We start from the raw sequence: 26,555 nt of genomic DNA on the forward strand, positions 1-26,555 counted from the left end.
TCTGTCATTGTCTAGTTTTGAAAACATACTTTTTGTCATTCTAGACATATTATTGTCATTCATATAGAAAATATAGAAAAAAACTTTAGTAGATTTCAATTACTTAAAAAATTTATTTGAAAGCCAATTGTTAACCAAGAAGTATTAAATAATTCTTTTACATTAAAGAACGATATATTTTTAAGAAAATGGATTTCAACCATAAAATGTCGATACACGGAAGAACATGTTTTATAAATGTGAATATTATTCAATAAAAATTTGTGATGTGTTGCTGCTGCGATTGGTGTTGGCGCTGTCTGCGCGTTGTTTGCTGCGTTTCTTGTTGTATTTGGTGTCTGCACCTCTGCGGGTGTGATGAGTGCTGCGACAGCGTCGAGGACGATTGATGAGAATTTTTGAATGATATTTTTAATATACAGTATTTGTGGTTCGTAATTTTATTTAATAGAATGTTTATTAAATCTTCCTAGATTTGAAATTCCAAGTTTATTCGTTGTATACGTATTACATACCTAAAATACATAAAACATAGGAACATATTTGACACAAAAAACGACGATTTACTGAGTCCAATGAATAAAAGTTTTGTTTAAATTATGAAATAGTAATTTAAAGTAAAACCATTTTGGGGTATGGCTATCTAATGTAAGCTTTATATGTATATAGAAATACGTTTTATAAAAACCGAAGTGACGATAAGATATAAGCAATGAAGTATCAGTTTAAATTACAGAAAGGACGTAACTCATACCTACATCTCTGAGCGAAAGCTGATAATGAGTAAGCATAGTTACTTCTATCAAATATTATCAAAAAGTACGTAAAAAAAAGTATTATTAGTATATTTTATATTACTCATCGTCGATAAGGTGCTTCTGAGGTTCCTTATCTGTCTATTTTCAAAGATATTAATTAAAAACATTTACTTGATCCTTATCACATCAAATTCACGTTTTTGTAACGCAGTTTGAATAGGTCGTATTTATTTATTTTATAAATATTTTATCTTATAAACGTTTAAACATTTTCAGCAAAATTTTTAAGCAGGAAATGAAGATTATTTTTCTGTCCATATAATTACGTGGCCGCCTGTTCACACGATTCTAATTTCTTGAAATCGCTTCTGCTTTCGCTGCGTCACTAAGCGCAACAACTACAAAATTCACTAATTTTTTATCCAGAAGATCCGGATGTACGATAAGTTAAAAAAAGAATCTACATAAAGACAACGGCATCAACTAATTCTAAAAGAAATTTAAATAAAACTGGTTTTTCAGTTCCAAGTTTAATAATTTTTATTAGTTTTTAATTTCTTAAGAATATATGGACATTTAAATAAAATTCGAACTACTTCATTTATATTAATATACCTAGACGATGTGTTGTTGTAACTTCTGTGGTAGTCTGCGATGCATATTTTGCTTCACTTTGATCGCTTACGCCCTGCACTTGTGTGGCGTTGAATTGAACTGTGATTGTAATTGTTGCAACAGTGGACAGCAATATGATTCCTAAATTGTTTTGATTGCATATTATTCTTTCTGTCTTATTCTAATAGTCTTCATTGTATAAACTAAATTGGCGTGTAAGTGCGCACTTCTGGCCAAATTCCTCAGTTCGGTATATGATAAGGGTTGGAGCTTAATATACCTAAAACATGGCAACTTTGCCCTTAAGCGTTGACTTTGCCCAGTTGGGAATTTTTTGAAAAACTCGACACATAGCTAAATTGTCTGTAGTTTGAAGTATTTTTATATCTGTGATAGAAACTTAATTATTTTTCTTACAACATTAAGTGATGTAATATCACCGATGTTACTTCAGTTGCCTATAAGAACTTATACAAGTTGGTAGTGTTTTTTCGCGGACAAAAACTAGTACAAAAACTTTGCCAAAAAGTAATAGTTGCAGTTACAGCAGGTAAATAATTTTTTTGTCACCGTTAGTATATATGAAATGATTAATATACATTAAAATTATACACAATAAATCTTATGAAATCGTAAAATACGTTGGTGGGCAAAGTCACATGCACGATTTTGAAGCATTGTTGACGACATTGCCCACCAAATTTTTTCCCGTAGGGTTGTCTCCTGTAACTAATTTTTAAAGAACACGGAACAAAACGTACCCACCTTGTAGCAAATTTAAATTGGTACCATAAGAAAGGTCTTTAAAAATATATCTTTTTGTTATATGGGAGCAATTTTGTAGCTTGCGGGGGAAAAAAGATATTCGATTTTGAAAATACCGACAATCATTAGTAAAATCTCCACGCAGATTTGACGTTTGTGCGATTTTATTCGTTAGGTACTTTGAACTATTATGCGCTAGTATAGGTGTGTCCTCGTTAGCATTTAGTATGTGTGTGCACTAATGGAAACCCAAAAGACGTTGCTTTCGCCATCAGTACGATAGAATCTACAGCTCGAGCCCGATCATCCACTCCCTGCGCATGAAAGTATTCATCGACTCCCGAATCCCAGCAGAACAGGACCAGACCCTGTACCTGTCTTTCACTCAAAAGGAGAAGAAGGCGTTGATGAGTCGGGGATACGTTGCCGGGGAGAGGTCGAGAATCATGACAATCCACGAGGCGCAGGGACAGACGAGTGAAAAAATCATTGTTGTCCAGACGAGGGTGGAGAAGCTCCGAATCCATGACTGTGTCTCACAGGCGGTTGTTGCAGTAACTAGACACACAAACACCTGTGTCTACTACACCGACGACAAGGGTGACGCGATCTGTCACTTCGTCAAAAAGGCGTGGAGGCAAACCGAAAACAGATCCTCAAGCACAGCCTCAAAATGCCGATCCATAATAGGGATGCTTACGTTATTGAGGATGTACTCGCGAAGCTGGCAGCGGATGCGGTTTAAGAAAAGTGAGTGGAGACGTTGACAATGCGGTGAAGCGACATTAATAATGTATTATATAGAAATAGAAAGTTAGTAAATAGGCTATAATAATAGTATATTTCCTATATATTCATGGCTTTTATTTTCTATTAAATCATAAAATTTAAACAAAAATTTTGTACTAGAAAAGTCGTCAAGATTTGTGTTTGAGACTATTCTTTTAATTATGTTAACGTTAAGCCAAAATCAATGTATAGGACTATAGGTACTAAATTACAGTGTCTTAAAGTAATGTCGCAAAATGTGAAAGTACATCTCGAATGTATTTTGTGTGAAAAATCCATAAAACTACTATTTCTTTCAAATTTCTCGCGTGACTGTCTTCGCACATTGAAAATTATTTTGTGATCGTATGTAAAGTTAGTTAATTATAAGTCTAAACCAAAATTATCTCAGTTATCGTTATCTACTCGTAGTTAATTCGATCTCAATTGTAACTTTTGTTCCTAGAGCTACTTATATATAGCATTAAATAAATTAATATAAAATAACTATTGTCAAAATACACAAATTAAAATAATAATTAAAGACGTATTAAATAAATATAAGTATAAATATTTATTACCATGACACTATTTAATTATAATTATATATATCTGATTCGTACCTTGTAAAGTGTTTTTTTTTTTAAATCATAACTTACCTATATTATTTACCTCTGTTACATTTTCATCAATAAAATATTCCACATTAAAAAGTTTTGCAATTTAAAAAATGCTTAAAATTTAAAAAGTGTTTAATTAAATGTGGCATTTATTCAATGGTGACAGCCCTTGAACATTGATCATTATCATAGGTGAAATGTTCTAGAGGGCTTTTTGACTTTGCCCACTCAATTTTGAATAACAACAAATATGTTTATTGATCTCATAATTTGATACTTTACTACATTGCCCTGTATTTATATTTAGCTATTTTTAAAATAATGATACGGTTTGTAATTTTAGAAATATTTCAAGTTGGCAAAGTTGCCAAGAACGTATGATTTTTTGCTCAACACTTATAATTGTATTTTTTACCAACACGCATACATTTTTCAGGATATTTTAAGTAATAAATATCGAAACATGAACATATAGTATGGTATGGTACAAACACAATATTAAATATATTTGCGTTTTCCAAAATAACTCAACTAATGCAAAAATATTTTGATTTTTAGGGCAAAATTGCCATGTTTTACGGTACCACGCTGATTCGGTCTTGCGGATAATATTTTATCATGAGTAACGATCGCACACCCGATAGGTGGTAAGTGTCCTTAAATATACGAGTAAGAAACATTAAAATATTCTAGTGAATTCCTAATTCCGTCGTTGATATTGTTGTCTTACTAAGATCTATATATAAATTTGGTATCCGAATCTCTTGGACTGCCATGATGACGAACGAGTCAATTTTACAAGAGCTCAATATCACCAAGCGACTATCAACGACCTGTATGGAGCGGGCCATTACCTTCTTCGGGCACATTATGAGCATACTCTCAAGAAACTTATAATATTGGGTCAAGTTGAAGGGAAACGAGCCAAAGGGAGGACACCAGCAAGATGGTCTGATGTCATCAAGAATACAGTGGGAGGCAGCTTACACCGTGCAATACATGCTGCTTACGATCGCCTTCAATGGAGACATATCATTCGTGGTCGCGATCCTCATCATTGAGGGAACGAGGAAGAAGAAGAATAAATAAATTCTAATCCAACCGATGTCTCAATTATGATTGTTATATATATGTATGTATAAAATACAAAATAGTTAATTCTTGTTACCTTATCAGTTTGATTGTATTAACTACTTAGTTATAATCTTTGTTTGAATATCTTAGACCGTCCTGAGCGGGCCTTAACTTAAAGAGAACTTTGTTCTTAAAAGGTAGAATTCGAAGGATTTTTTTTAATTTTCTCAATATTTTTCATCGTTTAATTTACATTGTTAGTGCAACATATAATAGAAACAATATATTCCCTAGGGGAAGTATTTATTTTACAGAGTTATTAAGATATATATTGTCCTTTTAAGTCTTAACCAGAGTTATGAAGGTCTTTAAAGATTTTTGTAAAACAAATATTTCCACGAGGGTTTATTAGATTTTTTATTAAATTCGTTTGAGTAACGTTTTTCAGCATTGCTATAATAATAAAAAAAGACTACCAAACGAAACCAACAAAAATAAAGTAAAACAACAATACAATCTCTATAGTAAAAATAAAAACGTAAATAAGTAGAAATAATTTGGTAAAATATTAGTTACAGATTTTTTTTTTCGAATTTGTCATAAATATTACAGCAACAATCTAAAATGATTTTAACTATATCAACGGAAATATACCTGTAACTATATAAATCTTATCTGTACTGATAAAAGTAAAACAAATATCGATCCATATCTTATTGCATTCATTCGAAACTAAAATACCGACAGCAACCGACGTACCTACCTTAAACATTTTATACTTTTTTATTTTCAAGGTAAAATATTTCTAAGTGTACTTGTGCTAGTCATTCGAGCGCGAAGTGCGTCACAATTGTCAATTGTTAACGACTGTGTAAGACCGTTAAAATCCGTTTACATTTTAAGAAGGACCTACAATTAGTAGATTAGAAATAAAATAACGTATTTTGCTTTGTGATTCTATTGCATTAAAATGTGTGCCTGCGATTGTGGACCCTGTTGCAAGATATTAAGATGCTTGCTCTGTGTGACTCTGTGTGTACATTTATTGAAGATGTGTGGTGTCGACTGCTGTGACAACTGCGGCGACGATGATTAGTATTAGCAGAAAGATTATATTTAAATTAAATATAATTATGTAATATTTTTGTGTGTTTTTATTTATTAAATTAATTTATTCCTGTTATTTTACTAGCGTGAGTCTAGAAATCTTTTTTTGATTGAGATTATAAGTAGCTAGTATAATTCTGTATATCTACGTGTTACTCTGTACTTGCAACTGTATAAATATTTAGATTTTTACCGGACGTATTTTGAAAGTATACATATATTCAGGAATGTTATAAGTTTCTTGTTCTTCTGCGTTTTGCCATGTAATAGTGACGCATTTTGAACAGTTGCAGTGCAACTGTGTCAACATTTAACACTAATGTGTTTAAACCCCTACCGTAAAACTTACTACTAACTACTACTAGGTAGGAAGGTAGGTAGGGAACTAGGTAAGTATTTTTAGGCAAGCGTGTTCCAAACTTATCCTCATTTAGACCCTACAGATTACTATACTGTAGAATAATATCGTAGACCAGGGGTTCCCAAACTTATGTTGTCTACTACCCACTAAAAGAATAAATTATTTTATAGTGTCCCTTTGAACAATCTTTTAATGAATATTAGTTGATGTTCACAAGTTGTAGTCGAGAGTCCTTATAGATTAAATGAAAAATCGCCCCCCAAGCCTCTACACAACGCCACTGTTTTTTTTTCTAGGTCTCTTCATCATCATCATCATCATTACAGCCTATACAGTCCACTGCTGGACATAGGCCTCCACAAGCTTACGTCAAAAATAACGTGAACTCATGTGTTTTGCCCATAGTTACCACGCTGGGCAGGCGGGTTGGTGACCGCAGTACTGGCTTTGTCGCACCGAAGACGCTGCTGCCCGTCTTCGGCCTGTGTATTTCAAAGCCAGCAGTTTGATGGTTATCCCGCCATCGGTCGGCTTCTTAAGTTCCAAGGTGGTTGTGGAACCTTGTTATCCCTTAGTCGCCTCTTACGACACCCACGGGAAGAGAGGGGGTGGCTAAATTCTTTAGTGCCGTAGCCACACAGCACTAGGTCTCTTACCCCGTCTTTAGTACTGCAACGCCCACAAGTGGGCGTTATCGCCTACTTTGGGAAACACTGTCCTTGACTATGTCACTTTTCGGTAATATAAACTATATAACAATTATATTGGTATATATGAGAATAGTTTTAAATATAAGCTTACTTTTATAATTAGACGAAAATACTAAACAGAAACTTTTTATTATTTTATATATCAGTATATGGGTATATACAGTATATATATATATATATATATATATATATATATCAACACCGGGCAAGACGGGGTGGTGGGCAAGATGGGGCATCAGGCCTTTTAGGTGATTTGAATTGATCAATTACGTTCGTTCTACCATCTCTCTACTGGCTGCCATGACGCCATGATGATGGCTCTTAGTCACACGAGTACTAACACGGTGGTTAGTCATTTGTTTTTGTTATCGTCGAAATTTCTTATATATACGTTTCGTAGTGCATGAAACTTGTATTTGGTGAATTTTAAGCGGCACCTCGGTTAATCCTATCTACAGTACACTGCAGTAACAGGTAATAACTTGTTTTGTTATGAAACATTATTCAATTTTCTTTTGTTTGAATATTCCTTTTAAAACAGATCAACGGGAAAGACGGGGTACCAGGTACCTTATCTTGCCTGATACGGTTTTGATTATTCATATTTTTTTAAATATTGTTTTAGGATGGTTTATATTAAAAAAAGTCATATATGTTTCTAAAAGAAACTCAGAAAGAGGAAAATGGCCAGGACAATAAAAAAGGCGATAGAAGTTGTTTTGAAGCAAGAAATGGGATATATGTTGACTGTAAAATCTTTCCTAGTCTACATTGGAATGAAAGGTAAAAAAGGCTCGTGAAAACGAAAATAAAATTGAGAAAAGGTTACCTTTGGGCACCAGTTCCTCGCAAAAAGAAGAGCATGAGCTGGTAGATTATTTACTAGATATAGAAAGCAGGTTTTTAACTGTAGGTACTGTGGCAGCGCCTCTTAAAACAACACCAACGAGCACTGCAGTTGTTGTTACAGATCCTGCTACTTCAACAGTAGTGACAACTAGTACAACTGAAGTTAACACAGATTTAAATTTGAGTCCTTCCCCTAGATGTTCTTATTGGTCTAATTTAATGCAAGATAAAAGTAAGTTCAGCTTTCACTTTGCTTTGGTCAGCCCAAAGCAACTAATGCCTCTTCCAGTGACCAAGAAGACATTAAGAGTGACCAAAAGACACGGTAAAACTGCTATCATAACCTCTTCACCCTATAAACAGAAGTCATCAGAGTTAAGTTACAAGAATTTATCAAAAAAAAAAAGTGACAGAAAAGTTAAAAAAGCAAAACTAGGAAATCAGAGAGAGAAAAAAGGAGCAAAAATAGAACAAGGAAAAATAAACAAACACTATTTCAAAACTAAAGCCACAAAGAAATTTAATCCAAAGAAACGTGTTAGACAATCGTCTTCTGAAGAGTTGAAACCGAAAACACTCCATGCCTATATTGTACAGGCTACATTTTGACTCCAAGAAAGGTTGGATTGCTTATTCTTCTTGTGGTAAATGGCCACATTGTGGCTGTGCAGGGGTGGATGATAATAATGCCGAAGCAACATTCATTTGCGAGTTCTGCACTCCTGAATAGTCAAGAGAATGGATATACCCCCATCTTGCCCATTAGGCCCACCCCATCTTACCCGACCTATCGGGCATAATGGGGTGATATGTCATATTCTACATTTTGTTATATTATTAATAATGCTATGGTTCTATGTTCCTGATTTAATTTAATATGTAAGATTGATAACTACAAGCCTGATTAAGAATAAATATGATTATGAAAACATGAACCCCTATGATTTCTGGAGCTTTAAACCTTAAGTACCCCATCTTGCCCGGTGTTCCTCTACCTATAGATACTTGGAATTTGACGCCCCCAATAGCTTCACTATCTTATCCATATCATATACTTGAATATTTGTTTTGTTCTAATATATTTGATAATATGATAAACAAAATGATTAATTATAGATTTATAGAGTTAGAAACAAACGAAATAATGGGTGGGGCTAGTTTTGATATACCAATATTATAAAGTATCATATATTTTTATTTGTTTGTTGTATCTGAACATTGATTTCTTTGATTGAGTAAATTATTCAGTAGATATTTTAATATATACCAATATTATAGAGAGGAAAGATTGGATTGTTTGTTTGTTTACATTGAAAAGGGTCCGAAACTAGTGAACCGATTTAAAAATTCTGTCACTGTTGGAAAGCTACACTATCGGCGGAGAGATAGGGGTGTATATATACATACATATATATATATATATATATATATGCATTATATATTGCATTTTTTAATAGGGGAATTTTTTTTGAGGTTTTTGCTAAATACCTGTGGGAAGCCGGGGCGGGATGCTAGTTTAAAATAAGCTTTGTGTACCAATTGATTCGATTAGACAAAAATAAATAAAAAATTAGACCTGTCAGTCCTGTTTCAGGGGCTGGTTGTTGCACTTCAAGGGGAAAATGTTAGAAACAAAAAAATGTTAAAAAAAATATTAGAAGCATATTTTCACTGTTGCGTTTCTTAGTTAAAGTTGTTGTTATACTTTGTTTAATTCAATGATCTGGTTTTTCTGAAGCTCGCGACCTAAAGATAGATGGGTTGGGTTTCAAAACCAATATCAGTGATACAACACCTGCATCTTTTATCTTTATTGACAAGTCACAATTATGCTACTACAATATTGAGCTTCAGTACACACGGCTAGGCAAATCGTCTGACGTCATTTTTTTTTTTTTTTTTTAATTTATAAATAAATAAATACATATTTACACAATACACACACGTTCCCAAAGTAAGCAACTTAATGCTTGTGTTATAGGTAACAGCCGACTAGTATATAGCTACATATATATTTTTTTCGATAAACATACTTATAAATAATACATATATAAATATATAAATAAATATTTATATTACACCCAGACTCGGGGTGGGAATCGAATCCACAACCCTCGGAGCAGAAAGCAGGGTCAGTACAAACTGCGCCAACGGGCTAGACAAAAGTCATTTAGAGTCAAACCGTAATAAATTTGGCTATATTATATTTTAAACGAAATACTAAACGTTCTATATACAATAGACAGGATTCGCTTATTTCACGAACCGTTATTTAGGTAATTTTTTCTTAACATGAAATATTATACTTTTCTCAAACGATGGTAAAGTTTATAATATTTTTAAGTTTAATGTAAGGCTAACAAGAATAGCCTTACCTATTTCGAAATATTTAATTTTGAAATCGAATTCGTCATTTATTTAATTTTGAAATCGAATTCGTTATAGCTTCACATTTTATATGGAAGGAAAATACGTACAGGAGACCGCAGCTGGTTGTGACAAAAAGTAGTTACAGTAGCTAGGAAACAGATATACTTACGAAACAGTAGTACTGCCACCACCAACGCTTTAGTAAAAGGAGCATGATGCCAGTAAAACCGCAGATTTGTAAAATTGACGAATGTGAATGTTTTTGAGGTAGAATGGAATATTTCATATCTGTTCTCGAGTTCATTCGTCATCTAGATTCAATTTGAGGTAGCGTGCGCTGCAGTATTCCACAAACAATTTAACATAAATATTATAAAACTGCGCTAATTTGAATTATAATGCAAGATATTGTAGAAGGTCATTCACAAAATTCTTACTACGCGATAACCTGATGATATTTAGTAAACTCATCGCTTTCTGGTGCACGCTGACTCTTGAAAATTTTTATAAAGTTTTATGGAGGGGGAGGGGGGGATAGTGATTGTAATTTTGTTTTCGCCCAATGTCTATTGTTATGACCCAATAGATGGCGTTATGAACAACCTTTCGCTTTGGTTTAGGTAAATCGAGCGCAGAGCTCTGTCGGGTAGCTGTACATAGCTTATGTATTTTAGCTTTATGTGGTATCATAGCATTAATAGGGTTAACTATGTCTATTAATAAGTAATAGGCTGTCTTGAAATCCAAAAATTTGTGATTTTGTTTATTAAGAATAATACGATTTTATTTTATAAATACATTTTGTAAACTAATTGAGCCTTTCACACAGTTATCGTATTTTTATTTATTTATTACAATAATATACAATTTTCATTTAACATATTACGTCAAATGTATATTTGTACATTACAAGTATACTTAATTTTACATTAATAGTGTGATCAAAATAAAACCAAGCTTACGGGTCAGAGTTAACTTTTATAATTGACGTATTAAAATCCACCAGTAGTAGGTACGTCTTAATTAATGAACACAATTTTTTTAGCATTTTTTTATAGGAAACAATCGCTCTTTTCTTCAAATAGTACCCGAAAGTGGTCTCTCAATAACGATTTAGTAGGTAGTTAGTTAACAAATTCAAAAACGTGTTGCATAGATATAACCTCCTAAAATATTTTGTTCAAAACTTTTGCAATTTTTGCATGCTAGAAAATCCTTCCAACCCGTTTTTCTAGACGTCATTCTGGACCAATGAGCTGTGGCTCACATTTTTAGGAGCTTGAAGTCTACTGAAAACGTTTTTGGACTTGTTGACGAGACTAATACCACTGCAAGAAGACATGCAAGATTTCAGTATTAGATACTTTTTGCGATCTTTGATCACCACTTGTAATATGTCCGCCATTGACACGAACGAAATGCACACATCTGCCAAATATTCGGTCGCCGATTATTCGTCACTTCGTCCGAGAGCGTAGCCGAATATTTGGCAATTGGCCAAATCACCATTCACGACATCTCTAGCTAATATTGCCATTGTAATAATGAACAAACAAACAATAGCATAAGAAACATTTTTTATTAGTTAAAAGAATACTGTTTTTTTTTTTCTTTATCACGTTTACTCAAATGTATATTGTCTAACATACAAAAATGAAGCTGAGTTTATTAAGAAAGTTTTACGTTGCAGTATAAAAAAAAGTGAGTGTGTACAAAGTAAACATGTCAGAAGTCAAACTTCTTTGACAAACTATTTGAAAAAATAAATAAATAAAAACTAATTGAAAATTAAGGTGAAGTAGGACACGAGGCTAGTGACGCCTGTACCGGACGAAGTAGGCGATATCATAATTAAAAAAGTTGCACATCAAAACGTTGGAAATCTTCGTGACGTTTCATCCGTAAAAAAATTACCCTCATGCGCCTAAAAAAGTTTCACTTCAAAAATGTCACAGAGATTATTGAACCCATTAAAGTTTGGAAAACGAACAACAAATAAGAAAAAGAGAAGCAGGGCCTATTTTCCTCTATCTTCTATAAAAAAAAACACCATTTCTATATTTGCGTCTAACAAAAAATATCTACGGTTGATATATTTATAAAAGTAGGTATTAAAAGTATTTCCTAGAAAGTCTTTTTTTTTTCGAATACTTAATTAAATTATTATAGAGTGCTCTTATTTTAAGTATCAAATCGAGTTTTAAATTAATGTAGGTAACAACATTTAAGAAACTCATGGAAATATTAAAAATGTATTTTTTTAGCTCCGTTTAAGATCCAGTTTTCATATCTCCAGCCATATATTTGTATAAAGGTAAATATAGAATGCATATAATGGCACTGTTGGGCGGATCTTTGTACATAAAATATGTTCCTTCGAGACAAAAAATAAATCCAGACATTAAAACAGTTATAAATTTCGGAGACACATTAAATCCAATTTCGGGAGCTTTTTTGTTTTAATCTACAAAAACGAAACGAAAAATGTTTATTTTTCGTAACCTTTTGTGTTAAACTATAATTTTCTATGATGATGTAAATTACACGTTACTCTTTTCCTTTTTTCCATCAGCAGTTTTATCTTCAACGACCACTTTTTTGACACCCAATGCCTCCTGGATTTCACCAAACGTCTTGCCTTTAGTTTCAGGTAATAAAATGTATATTAAAGTTCCAACTAATACACACATACAACTAAAGAACCAGTATGTTGCAGCTGGTCCTACCGTTGAAATCATTGTTGCTAAATATTTGGTTGTTATAAATACAAGTAAAGATGATGAATTAAGGCTTATAGAAAAACCTAATGCCCTAGCTGGTCCCTCGAAAATTTCTGTTACTACCACCCATAACAACGAACCGATACCTGTTGAAAAAAAAAAGTTTTTGGATTAATAATTCTAAATAGGAAACGAAATGCATAACGAATAATTAGTATTCTAAACCGTAATTTAGTTGAAGATATATATTCTTTATTGCACTTAAACAAAAACAACGACAAACTTTATCAACAACAAAAATGATCTGTGTATAACGCGCAAAAAACCAATAAGTCATCTATACTATTTACACTAACATATACAGAGGAAATATTTGATTTGTTTTTATGTAGATATTGGATAAACTCAAAAAGGCCAGGACCAATTTTGAAAATTCTATTACCAGTAGAATGCTACGTTATTACTGAATAAATATAGGCTATATTTAAACTACAAAAAAACGGAACAGCCAAAATCTTGTAATCCACAGGACGAAGCCTTTATGCTCTCCAAGATAGTCAATAAGATCAAAAAAGAGCTGTTTAACTTAAAATAATAAATTAATTACCTAAATGAGCTACAGTACATAGACAGATCCTGATCTCACTATAACTTGGCTCAACTTTGGGCTAGCGCTATTAAGTATTCATCATCATCATCATCATTTCAGCCTATTGCAATCCACTGCTGGACATAGTCCTTCACAAGTTCGCGTCAAAAATGGCGTGAACTCATGTGTGTTGCCCATAGTCACCACGCTGGGCAGACGGGTTGGTGACCGCAGGGCCGGTTTTTGTCGCACTGAAGACGCTGCTGTCCGTCTTCGGTGTGTGTATGTCAAAGCCAGCAGTTGGACGGTTATCCTGCCATCGGTCGACTTTATAAGTTCCAAGGTGGCAGTGGAACAGTGAAGTAAGAACTATCCCTTAGTCGCCTCTTACGACACCCACGGAAAGAGAGGCTATATTCTTTAATGCCGTAGCCACACAGTATATTGCAAAAAATTAAATATTGTAGCACTAAATTTATTATTTAGTAGTATTCAGCAGTAAAGTAAAATGTCAGCTGCATATTTCGGACGGATTTTTGACAATAATTCTATACCACGTCAGAGATGACGTCTTAGATACTAGCAGGATGTTTATGGGATATTTCAATACACTGCAGAACTTACCAGCACTGTAACAGAATTTGATCAGTATCAGTGATATAATTGGTAAGTAGTTCATAAAGCCGGTAATTTTGTAGCCTTCTGTTTCGATTGTCTTGAAAAATGTACCGAGTCCCAACTGGAAAATAAAGTACAAAATTATTATTATTATTACATTTTGATATTATTCCTCTAAATATCCTAATATTAGCTCAAGTTTGAATTTCAAGACTGGATTTAGACGGCAGTATTGGAACTGTCAAAGTTACAAGTGATAGCACAGCTTTGATGGCTGTATAGTTTGTACTTGTCTGAGCATTTGTGTCTTTGTTGTGAGTGTTTATCGACCCCCAACCAAGTTTTATCCTATAGATACCCATAGGGTATTCGGCAATTTTTTTTTGTCTGGTGATTTCTAAATTTTGCATAAATTGATGGATAACAAGTATGTAATAGATGATAGGTAAAAAAGTAACTTTTATTGTAAACCCAAAATAGATTACTTAACTTACCATACCAAAGGATATTCCCGCAAGAGATGTTAACAATATCGTCTTCCTATTGAACCAAGTAGTACTCGGAGTTGTGAAAAAGCTAGCCAAAATTTGAATTATGCCAATAATAACGGACGCAATTTCAGGCTTAACGCTAGTTTGTGTAGACTCTAAAATAGTTTGTAAATAAAATTGCACAGCATTAGTTCCCGTGAGCTGTGCTCCTCCTACTACTAAAATTCCTAAGGATACGGATTTCCAAAACATTTGATTTTTGAATAACGCCACTTTGGCAACCTTTTCTTCATTATTTTTACTAGATCTGTATTCTTCCATCTCTTGTTTGGCTTTTTCTTCTGATCCTCTTATTGAAGATAACACTTTCATAGCGTCATCGATGCGACCTGTAACATTAAATTCATTTTTATAGAAAACGATCTTCCCTCGTTAGAATACCAAATTCCCACTTTAACTATCTACAACAAGTTTTATTTTATAACAGACAGTATTTAAAGAATAACTTTTTACCGCACTGAAGAAGTTTTTATCGGATTATATCTTTGTAATTATGCATATAAAAGTTTTTGGAATTTATATAACCCACCTTTAGCATATAGATGGAAAGGCGTATCCGGTAGAAAAATTAAGGGTATAGTGCATACAGCTATCGTTGCCGTTAACAACACGTTATAGGTGGTGTACGATAGAAAGGGTCCCACTCCTAGTGTTACTACAATACCGAGTGACGAGAATATTTGAAGAAACGTGCCTAACGCACCGCGATTGTCTTTCTGGAAATAAAAACATTCGTTTTTTGAAATAAAATCGTATTTAAGTAAAGTATAGATTTAAATATTGTATACATAGTCTAGCCATAAACACTGTCAAAGCAGTAAGGGAAAGAACTCGAAGAAATCCTGTCCGAAAGCAAAAGATGTCGGGAGATGAAGATATCACCTAGAACCAGATCGCGTATTTTAAAAGATGACACAGAACTTGCAGTCTATTAGAGACTTACTGGTCATTTCTTAACTGATAATTTAAAAAGGGGTGGTAAAATCAAAACAACTACAAAGGGAGGTCTAACTACTGCTATCTCTAATTACTACTATTTTGAAAGCTATACTTACACAAGCAATTTCAGAAGCATAAACAGGAACGACGATGAACACTAATGAATCTGTCATCAACATAACTGCTCTACAAAATATGAACATCCATACTCTGTTAGCGAATATGAGTATGAACGACATTAGTAACTTCGGAACCATAGCCAACAAGATGCAGTACTTTCTACCGATAACATCTAGCAGCATACCGCCGAAAATATTTGCTAAAATAAAAAAAAGTTTACAAATAGTTTTTCAATATTAAAATTTTATGATAATGAATTAAAAAGTTATAAATTTTAAAATAATTCTTCTAATTGTGGTAATTTATGCGAACTATTTCAAAAGAGTAACTGCGGAGTTTCTTGCCGATTCTTCTCTGCAGAATCTACATTCCGAATCGGTGGTAGCATTACTTTTACAAAAATAATAACCACTTTAAAATTTCGACAATTCGAAGCTGGAAAATCTGTGAAGGGGGTTATTGGGAGTTCATTTCGCATATATTTTATTAGCGTAATCGTTTCTAATCAATGATTTTCTTTAAGTATGAAGAAAGAACGCCCCAGAGATAAATGAAATTAGTTAGTGACCAGCAAATGTCGTCTGGTAGCCGAGCCGATTGCATTGACCTCTGTGTATATATCTAAAAGGTTATAGTTACATTGTACGTTACAAATTCTGTGTCTACGTTACAAGTTCTGGCCTTTATCGACTGTCATGGCAATTTTCTAAATTAATTATCGATGTGAATATTGTTTGAATACTTATTCCTAAGTCTAGATGCTTTATATGTACGATTTTATTTTTGTGTTACCCACACATTAGGAATTCTAAACAATTTTGAATATCATATCAAAAATTGACCGCTCCAGCGGGGTTCGAACCCGCGTCTCCGACTGACCGTGTCGGCGCTCTAGCCAATTAAGCTATGGAACGATGTACCCGCTAGAGCGAAATTTTTGATATGATGATTTTTATTTTCGGTTTAAGCGAACCGTAGCGCTGTCTATAGTGAGTTCTTTACAGAGACCCGTAACTATTCAAAGTTTCATATTACAATGAAAATCTTTGACAGGAGACGACACCATGCTATTTTTAATATGTACGATTTTATTTTTGTGTTATCCACACATTAGGAATTCTAAACATTTTTGAATATCATATAAATAAATAAATAAATAAAACAAAAATTGACCGCTCCAGTGGGGTTCGAAACCGCGTCTCCGACTGACCGTGTCGGCGCTCTAGCCAATTAAGCTATGGAACGACACATGTATTTTATGTCCCGGATGTTTTTGTAAGCGTCTTATCGTCTACTCGACTTCAACTCAAGACTTTACAGGTAATATGGAAATCATGTATAAAATCAATCACTTTTTACTATATAAAATTAGAAGCAGTTCAGTCGAAATAATGCTGAAAATGTCTGTATCGAAAAATATAGTTAGTAAGTGCAATAAAATATTTTTATAGGAGACTTACAAATTAAGCAACATAGGAATCCAGCAGAAACGATCCATGATCCCTCTTCATCTGTGACGGGTTCTGGTAGAGGTGTCTCAGTAGAATTCTGTAGTTTCACAAGAACTGGTGATGGCCAGGACAAGCTCATACCAGTCGAGAGAACGGCGAGATTAACTGAAAATAAGAATAAAATTTCCGTGTATTTATATGTGTTTACTTTGTTTTCACTTTTTTATGTTATATTGTTTTAATATTTTACTTTTTTCCAGGCTATTTCGTTTACTTTTTTAACCGATTTCCAAAAAAGAGGAGGTTCTTAATTCGACTGTATAATTTTTTTTATGTATGTTACTTCAGAACTTTTGACTGGGTGGAGCGATTTCGACAAATTTTCTTTTGATCGAAAGGTGGTGTGTGTCATTTGGTCTCATTTAAATTTATTTGAAATCTAACTACTACTTTTCGAGTTATATTGAATAATGCGTTTTTACTTGACGCTTTTTTCGTCGACCTACGTCGTATTATACCGCATAACTTTTTACTAGATGTACCGATTTTGATAATTCTTTTTTTGTTGGAAAGGGGATATTTTTAGTTTGGTACCATGATAAGAAAACCAGAACCTGATGATGGGATCCCAGAGAAATCGAGGGAAACTCTCGAAAATCCGAAAACTTTTTACAGGGTGTACCGATTTTGATCATTTTTAATTTAATCGAAAGTTGATGCTTATCGTGTGGTCATATTTAAATTTCATCGAAATCTGTTAACTAATTTTTGAGTAATCTTTGATAACAATATTTAATATTTGATTTTTTCGTCGATCTACGTTGTATTACTTATCGATGTAATTGAAGTCGGTTTTTTTTCGTTTGCGAGCAAATTATTATTGTTTAATTACAAACAAGTCACGTATAATAATACTTTTTTGTAATTTTGTAAAGTGCTAATTATTACAGGTACCCATTTAGTGCTAATTATTCACACGGGTATAGCTAGAGACATTGTACTACAAAAGATGAATGAAAAACAAGGTTACCTACATTAAAATCTAGATAAAATAGTACTATTTATTTTATGTATTGATTAATATACACGTAACTAGTATATTTGATAAATATTATTCAGTAAACTATTGGTAACAGCTTCGAGTTAGCTCTTTGAATAATATTAACATACATTAAATAAAATTTGTCTCTCGTTTTTGGAGGCCAAACAGATTTAAGATTTAACTAGCCATTTAAAAAAACATTATGATTTTGCATTTCGAATATATTTGCATATTTTCGACGAGGACGTTATTTACTGTGACGTTAGCGATTAGCCGATAGAATTTTTTTTTTTACACAATACACAACACGGTCGTCTGTTCCTAAAGTAAGCATGCTTGTGTTATAGGTAACAGCCGACTGGTATATAGCTACATATTTTTTTTTGATAAACATACTTATAAATAAAACATATATAAATATATAAATAAATATTTATATTACACCCAGACTCGGAGTGGGAATCGAACCCACAACCCTCGGAGCAGAAAGCAGGGTCACTACAAACTGCGCCAACGGGCTAGTCAATTATTCATCAATATTAGATCACCACTCAAGAAATTTTTGTTTAGACTTTATAGTGTGTTTGTAGTCTGGACGTTTACGTTGGACTAGCCCGTGGGCAAAGTTTATGCAAAGTGGGAATGGGAAGATGTAGCCAAAGCTGTTTCACGACTTATAGTTTTTTTTTAATTACTAGCTGCTCGGACATACTTCGTTCTGTCAAAATTTGATAGTAACGATTTTTTTTTAATTTTTTTTTTTGTAAAATATCTTCCGTTGGACTTAAGAAAAACACGAAAAAATATATTAGCCGCATTGGTCGAGCCACTCTCGAGTTATGCGCTTAATTCAGTGGATTCTATTTTCTTATTACATGACTAAGATGATACTTCGAAAAATTCATATGAAAAAGTTCTCGAATATTCGATTTCTATATTACCTTTTTATGTTACGTTAGCTGTGTGGCTACGGCAGTAAAAAATATAGCCACCCCCTCTCTTCCCATGGGTGTCGTAATATATAATAGATACATATATTTATAATAATAATAATAATAATAATTATTATTATTATTATTTTAAAATGCATCTAAATAAATTATAACGCATTTTTAAGCTGATTTGTTATGATGCTGATTAGACAATTTTCCTATTGTAAACTAATATAAATCACCAATAAATCTTTTTACAACATTATGAGTAGGTACAGCTAATAATATACCTATAATTCTATTTTTTGATTAATATATAAAATATATTTTAAATAAAAGATATGTTAAACAGATAAATACTCAAACACAAGTAACTATGGATAAAAAAAAATAACTAAACATCGCATATTAAGCTGTTGCTACTTCTATTACGTCAAAATTACCACGAACAGAAGTAACAAGCCAATCATGTACAAAAAATACGTGTAATTTTTGTCATTATTATTTATCTCGAACATGTAAGTGTGTAAAATAATAATGTGGCAATGAATTTTTTGTTACATTTTTATAAAATTGATTGTTAGTACCATTTTTATGATGACTTCAGTCATCGAATCACTGTCTTATTATAATTAATGTCGCTCAGGGCCGATTCTGTTCATAGTTATTTAAGTTTATACGTATTTTAAAAAAATAAAGCTCTATCGATCAGCTGTTAACTATAACAAAGTCTGTAATTTGCCTATCTTAGTAACAAACAAACGTGCTAAAGATATTTATTAATTACTAGCTTCTGTCAGCGACTTTGTCCGCGTAGAACTTTTAAAGGGGAACAATTCTGTCATAGATGATTTTTGCGAAACTGTAACCGTTTATGCAGCGCACGCAACGGAAGCTCTCAAAAGGAAAAAAAGCCCGATTTTATAATAATAATAATAATAACTTTATTTGTAAAACACACTGTTCCTAACATACACAATATATGCATATACATATAACGTCAGAGGCAGGCATTACAATCAAAGTCTTAAGTCTAATACAATATGTGAGTACTTTAAAAACAAAATAAAATAAAATAAAAAATAGACTAAAAGATAAAATAAAAGAAGACAGTAGCGCGGCAACAGTGTGTCTCACAAAAAGGTGGGACCTCAGCTATTCTCAGGACTAAAAGTCCTGACACTGGTTTTCAGGACCACCATTCGTTTTCCCATTTTGGCGGCAATAGTAAAAAGGATAATTAAATAATAATGCGAAATTGAAGTTAAACAAATATTAATTATTAATAATTATACTAATATATAAGTACCTGGGTGACCGAGCCCAGCTCGGTATTTTTAGTAAATCGTGAAGGATTAGTAGTAAAAGAGAGAGTTAAAATGATTCGCTGCCGGTTTGGATGAAATCTTTTTTAACCGACTTCAAAAAAGGAGGAGGTTACTCAATTCGGCTTAAGGAAACTCAATATATATATATATATATATCCCACCTTCCGTGCAACAAAGTCACAATTCAGGACACTTTTTTTGTTATGTCTTTTATTAGGACTTTTTGATAATTTAATATAAGATTTTTAAACTATAGCAAAGAAAGTAAACTATTAATTTTATAAAGATTTCAAACCTACTATAAATAGTAATCCAGAAATGAGGAAATAAATGCGAAAAAATAATTAAAAGTCCTCTCCTGTAAAATTAAGAAATGAGGTGATAGAGTGATTGAAGAGGAATGTTTATATGTATAATAAGATCCATTAAATAGTGGAGAAATACTGTTATTTTTGAGGTTTCTAATGTGATGTCGTAAATAATTACATTTTTTACGCTTACATTGCAAACGCAGCCTGAACCCTACGAGATTTATCAAAATAATGTACTAAGTATTATACACATTGAAAAGTTCTACAGAAAGCTCCGCTGTGGTATATGTCTATCTCTTATGGATATTCCACAATAACATTTTTTTGTCATTTACTTTTTACGACAAATAATGGCTAATTTTCAAAGCGATTTTAACCAATGCAGCATTAATCCTTATCTAATTAAATACCTTAAATACATTGTTGATTTAATATAGATCTTTATGATCCTTTACAGCATATGATTTAAATGAATATTTTTGAAGATATTATAGATTGAAAAATTGCGATACGTAGCGTTTGCGGCGGTTCCGGCCGGCTTTTACTCTAAAGTTGACGCGTGCGGGCCACGGGCAGTAATGAATAAATCATAACTACTGGATCGATTTTAATCATTTTTCAGTGAATGACATAGGCTATAATTATATTTTATACCCGTGCGAAGCCGGAGCGGGTCGCTAGTATATATATATATTTTAATGTATGTTCGGGGATAACTTCGTCGTTTATGAAAAGATTTTAATAATTCTTTTTTTGGTGGAAAGGAGATATCCCTGGTGTGGTAGCATGATAAGGACACCAGAATCTGATGATGGGATTCTAGAGAAATCGAGGGAAACTCTCGAAAATCCGCATAACTTTACATTAACTACATAATACTTAACATACTACTGGGTGTACTGATTTTGATGATTTTTAACTTAATCGAAAGCCGATGTTTATCATGTGGTCATATTTCATCGAGATCTGATTAAAACTTTAGGAGTAATCTTTGATAATGCGTATTTCTTGACTATTTTTTCGTACATCTACGTTGTATTACTTGTCGATATAATTGAAGTCGGTTTTTTTTTTCGTTTGCCTGCAAACACAATTATTAATAATTAATTAACGCAAAATAAAAATAAAAAATGACGATAAATTAAAAATTGATACAAAATACACAATTACAACGTTTCAGCCTGTAATATCCCACTACTGGGCATAGGCCTCTTTCCTCATGTAGGAGAAGGATCAGAGCTTAATCCACCACGCTGCTCCAATGCGGGTTGGCGGATATATTCCCTACTAAGCGTAACGATCGCTATCAGGTGTACATGATAAAAACCGGGGCCGACGGCTTAACGTGCTCTCCAAGGCACGGTGGGGAGACCCACAAGGACTGCACAAACACCCAGACCACGGCAAACATCTGTATGGCCAATACAAATGTTTGTCACGTGCGGGGATCGAACTCGCAACCGCCAGCGCAACAGGTGCAATCCATGGTGTAACCGTTGCGCCAACGCGTATCACACACAATTACAAGATTGAGAGTAATTGCTTCTCAAAAACTGACAGGCGCTCCAACAAATCGTGTTTTTTTCTGAAAATTATATTTAAATATAAATTACATTATTTATAAAATATGAATAATATTTTTTTTACCGACAATAATAAAAAATAGAAATAAAAAAATAATAATGATAAAATATGAATAATATGTTTCGATTTTACCGACATAATAATAAAAAATAAGAACAGCCTATTTAAATAAAAAATAACGAGTGCAATTAGAAAAAGAAAAAGAAAAAAAAATTGATCAGGGACATGGGGATTTGAACCATGATCTTCTCGGTTGATCCCGACTGGCCGATTTCCCACCGAGCTATTGTAACTAAGTTAACAAATGCGAAATTTACCTTCGTATTCTAACGATATTTTTTTCACTCCCTAAAAACAGGGATAAAACGACATTTTCTGAAAGTGAATCCTAGCTAGATAGATTTATCTCCCCCGAAACCCCCTGTATACTAAATTTTATGAAAATCGTTGGAGCCGTTTCCGAGATCCAGATTCTATATATATATATATATATACAAGAATTGCTCGTTTAATAGTATAAGATAAATACACTAAAGATTTTGAAACATTCTTCATTGGTGCTTCGCTCCTATTGGGCTTAGCGTCATGATATATAGTCTATAGCCTTCCTGGATAAATGGGCTATCTAAAACTAAAAGAAATTTTCAAATCGGACCAGTAGTTTCTGAGATTAGCGCGTTCAAATAAAACAAACAAACCCTTCAGCTTTATAGTATTAGTATAGATAAGCAATCTGCTTATTAAGCTGTGTGGTTACGGCAATATAGAATATAGCCACCCCCTCTCTTCCCGTGGGTATCCTAAGAGGTGACTAAGGGATAACACAGTTCCACTTCCACCTTGGACCTTTCCACCTGCTGGCTTCTTCGGCCTCTTCGGTGCGACAAAGCCAGCCCTGCGGTCACCAACCAGCCTGCCCAGCGTGGTGACTATGGGCAAAACACATGAGTTCACGCCATTTTTGGCGCGAACTTGTGGAGGCCTATGTTCAGCAGTGGACTGCGATAGGCTGAAGTAGATAAATAAAGCGAAGTTACCATCGAATTCGGTATGTAGGTTCTGCAGAATATCGGCAAGAAATTCCACAGTTACTTCTTTGAAAATAAACTGAAATTATTTATATGTACCTAATTATATAAATGCTATTAGATTGAAAATTAAACTTTTTTAAATTTATACATGCTAATGACAGGATTTATTTATTTATTTAATTTGAAAAAAGCGTTATAATTTATTTTTATTGATAATATTTATATAATGTACTTTATAACACTGTAACATTTTGAAGTGTTTTACTAATAGACCTGCTTGTTTGCTTTAAGCTTAAAAAAATGGTAAAAAGTGCAAAAAATTATAGTAGGATGAAATTCATCGAAAAAGGAAGAGAATACAACAAAAATGATAGGAAAAATAAAATAAGGGGGATCTGCGTTCGGGAAGTGGTGGGAATTGAGGGTTTAGGGTTGAAAAACGGTTTATCTCGATTTCCGGCTAAACTACAAGTTCTATGGAAAAAAAATTCCTTGGCAAAGTTGTAGGCAGCAAAACGATCTACAACTTTTGTTTTTACACTTTTTGTTTATTTATTTATTTATAATGTTTACATTTAAAATTACATTAAAGGAAATAACAAAATTCGATTTAAAAAAAAGGGCAAAGCGACATATTACTAATATTGATCTCTTACAGAAAAACCCTATTAATCGAGAAAATATTGATAACATAAGTAATAAAGTATGAAAAATATTTATTTAAACTACATATTATTTACAGTACTCGTCTATAAATTATAAATATATGTACATAGATAGATATAGTGAGGTAGCCAATTCATAAAATTGACTTCATCGTATGAACCATTATTATAGGGAGAGACGCTATAATCCATCATCACAGATTTAATTGCACATCTAATGTCTATAATTCAAAAGACAGCTTATATTTAGTTACTAATAAAAAATACTTTGTTGTTAATTACTGACGCAGCTAATTGTTATACTGAGTTTTCTAGAAGTCTTGATATTTTTGTTTCGAAAATGTCACGTCGAAAATGATAATAGACCATGGATTTTAGGGCATAGCAGGAATTTCCTGCTCAAACTATGGAGCAGCCCGACTGGAGTAGTACCTCGACCTTAGAAAAGATTACAGCTAAATAATACTGTTTTCAAGCAGTATTGTGTTCCTGTTGGTGAGTAAGGTGACCAGAGCTCCTGGAGGCGATTAGGGGTTGGGTCGGCAACGCGCTTGCGATGCTTCTGGTATTGCAGGCGTCTATAAGCTACGGTAATCTCTTACCATCAGGTGAGCCGTATGCTTGTTTGTCGACCTAGTGGTATAAAAAAATGGATGTAGCCGGTCAGTTTTGATAGCTCCAATCCTGACCTAGACAAACATTTAGGTTGGCCGTGGGTACGAATACGAAGTAATTTTATACGCCTTCGATACCTGGTATCTGCCAAAGTAACTATGACTTCATATTTGGCCATTGCTTCAACTTGTGTTGGGAGCATCCACTGAGAAAATGTCAGCTTTTATAAAATGACGAAGGGCTGGCCCTCACGGACCCTTGGGTTATAAATTGTTGAATGAAGTTTTGTAATATTTTTTATACCTAATAACTTAAATAAATGCTTATTCTATTTATGTTTTGTTTTATTGTGAAAACAACCGTGTGAACTGAAATATGGACTTCTATGAATCTATATTTTTTGCTTATTTTTTTTTTGTAAATAATATTATTGCTAGTTTTTTTTATTATTATTTAATTATAAAATTTTAAATATTTTTTTCTAAGTGCAGTTCTTTTGTTACTTTCATATCCTTTATTTTTATTATGGTAAAGTTACAAAGCTTGAATCTTTGGGCGCACCAATCTCAGGACTGGTATATTTTACAGGTACATTTTGAACTAGAAAAACTATGTAATTTTAGTCATAGGCTGTAAAACATCACGATATGACTCTTAAGTGTCATCTCAGTTGGTCTGTTTAATTACAACAATCTCACGTGCAAATTTTTATGTTACATGAATGTTGATATGAAAAACCCATTGTTTCCATCGCATACGTCTCGTTACCTGCTTGATCTAGTATCAACAAAATTTCGTCGTGATGTAGATGTAAAAAGAAAATTGCCACCGCACAGTATTCAAACTAAATAATTATTGATGTCGAACTAAAACCTTGAAAAAACATGATTTGTTTTTTATATAATTCTTATGAAAATATTTTTTTAATTATGGTGTCTAACTTTTACAGTATCAACGATAGAATTTCTGGGCATAGGACATGTAGGCGAATAGGTTAGAAATAAAGGGACATTCCCTTTGAAACCATTTGGTTACGTTACCTGATCATGTAATCTGAACATACCTGCTGCATGTTTGTTCTAATTTTTTTTTCAAAATCTATATTTAGTTGTTTAGTTGTCATTTTAGCGTTTTTAAATACAATTAATATGCAAAACCTAAAATTATTTATTAAACAGATATATAACATAAAATTGCTAAAATAAAAATAAAACATAAGTATATTACCGGTAAAAACAAGAGCATACTGTCTGATCACGGCTGAAGAAATGTTAATTTTCATTTTGAATTTATTTTCTATTTAACACTGGCACAAATATCACAGATTTTATTTTATATATATATATATTTTATTTATTAAAAACTCATTCATTTACAATATTTTCATAACTTCAATTTCCGGACTGAAAATTATAATCAATTTTTTTTTTAATTTAAATATTTTACAAACGAGTTTTATATGTTTCAACCACAGCCCATAGAAATACTATTATACTACTCCGTGGTTTCAACCGCGAACTTAAAATAAAAAAAAAATTTCAGTACTGTGCACGTCACGACCCGTCGTTACTTAGAAGCAGAATACGCATTGCCAATCGTTAGAGCTTGATAACCGCGAAGACAAATGACGACTTTCTGTCACGGAGCAAAAAAGTACAACACATTAGGACAACAAAATTTGAGGGTCTTAGTAAGGTTGTTTTGATAATAATCATAAGCGGAACTTATTAACATCAACCTATTTAATGTCATTGTTATATGGTACTATTCTGTACGCCAATGAGATAGTTTAAATATAAAAAATAAATAAACCCTTGACACTCTACAGCCTCCAATAGGATTTTCTCCTGTGTGCGGGGTCCAGAAAAACAAACAATATACAAACATTCTATTAGATTTAGACAACGACAAATATCCATAAAGCCACTACAAGTACTATATATAATATAATCAAAATATATTATTAGAAGGAGTCCCTTTAGGCAAGGTTCTAAAGATAATGGCAGCGTTCCCCCTTTGAATAGCTAAACTAATTCTTTGTCCGAAGTAGCTGCCAGCTCTT

General features: G+C 32.8%; 1 protein-coding gene across 1 annotated transcript; it reads right to left on the minus strand.

The window, feature by feature from the left end:
• Window positions 1-12,460: 12,460 nt before the first annotated feature.
• On the minus strand, window positions 12,461-25,775 carry LOC123664944 (facilitated trehalose transporter Tret1-like). Its single transcript, XM_045599310.1, has 7 exons — window positions 25,721-25,775; window positions 16,995-17,150; window positions 15,531-15,733; window positions 15,005-15,191; window positions 14,419-14,804; window positions 13,931-14,045; window positions 12,461-12,863 (listed from the first exon to the last, which is right to left on the minus strand). The coding sequence occupies exons 1-7, from the start codon at window positions 25,773-25,775 to the stop codon at window positions 12,538-12,540; spliced, it is 1,428 nt and encodes a 475-aa protein (XP_045455266.1). The 3' UTR covers window positions 12,461-12,537.
• Window positions 25,776-26,555: the final 780 nt, after the last annotated feature.

The sequence above is a fragment of the Melitaea cinxia genome, chromosome 23 (assembly GCF_905220565.1).
Source record: "Melitaea cinxia chromosome 23, ilMelCinx1.1, whole genome shotgun sequence".
NCBI lineage: Eukaryota > Metazoa > Arthropoda > Insecta > Lepidoptera > Nymphalidae > Melitaea > Melitaea cinxia.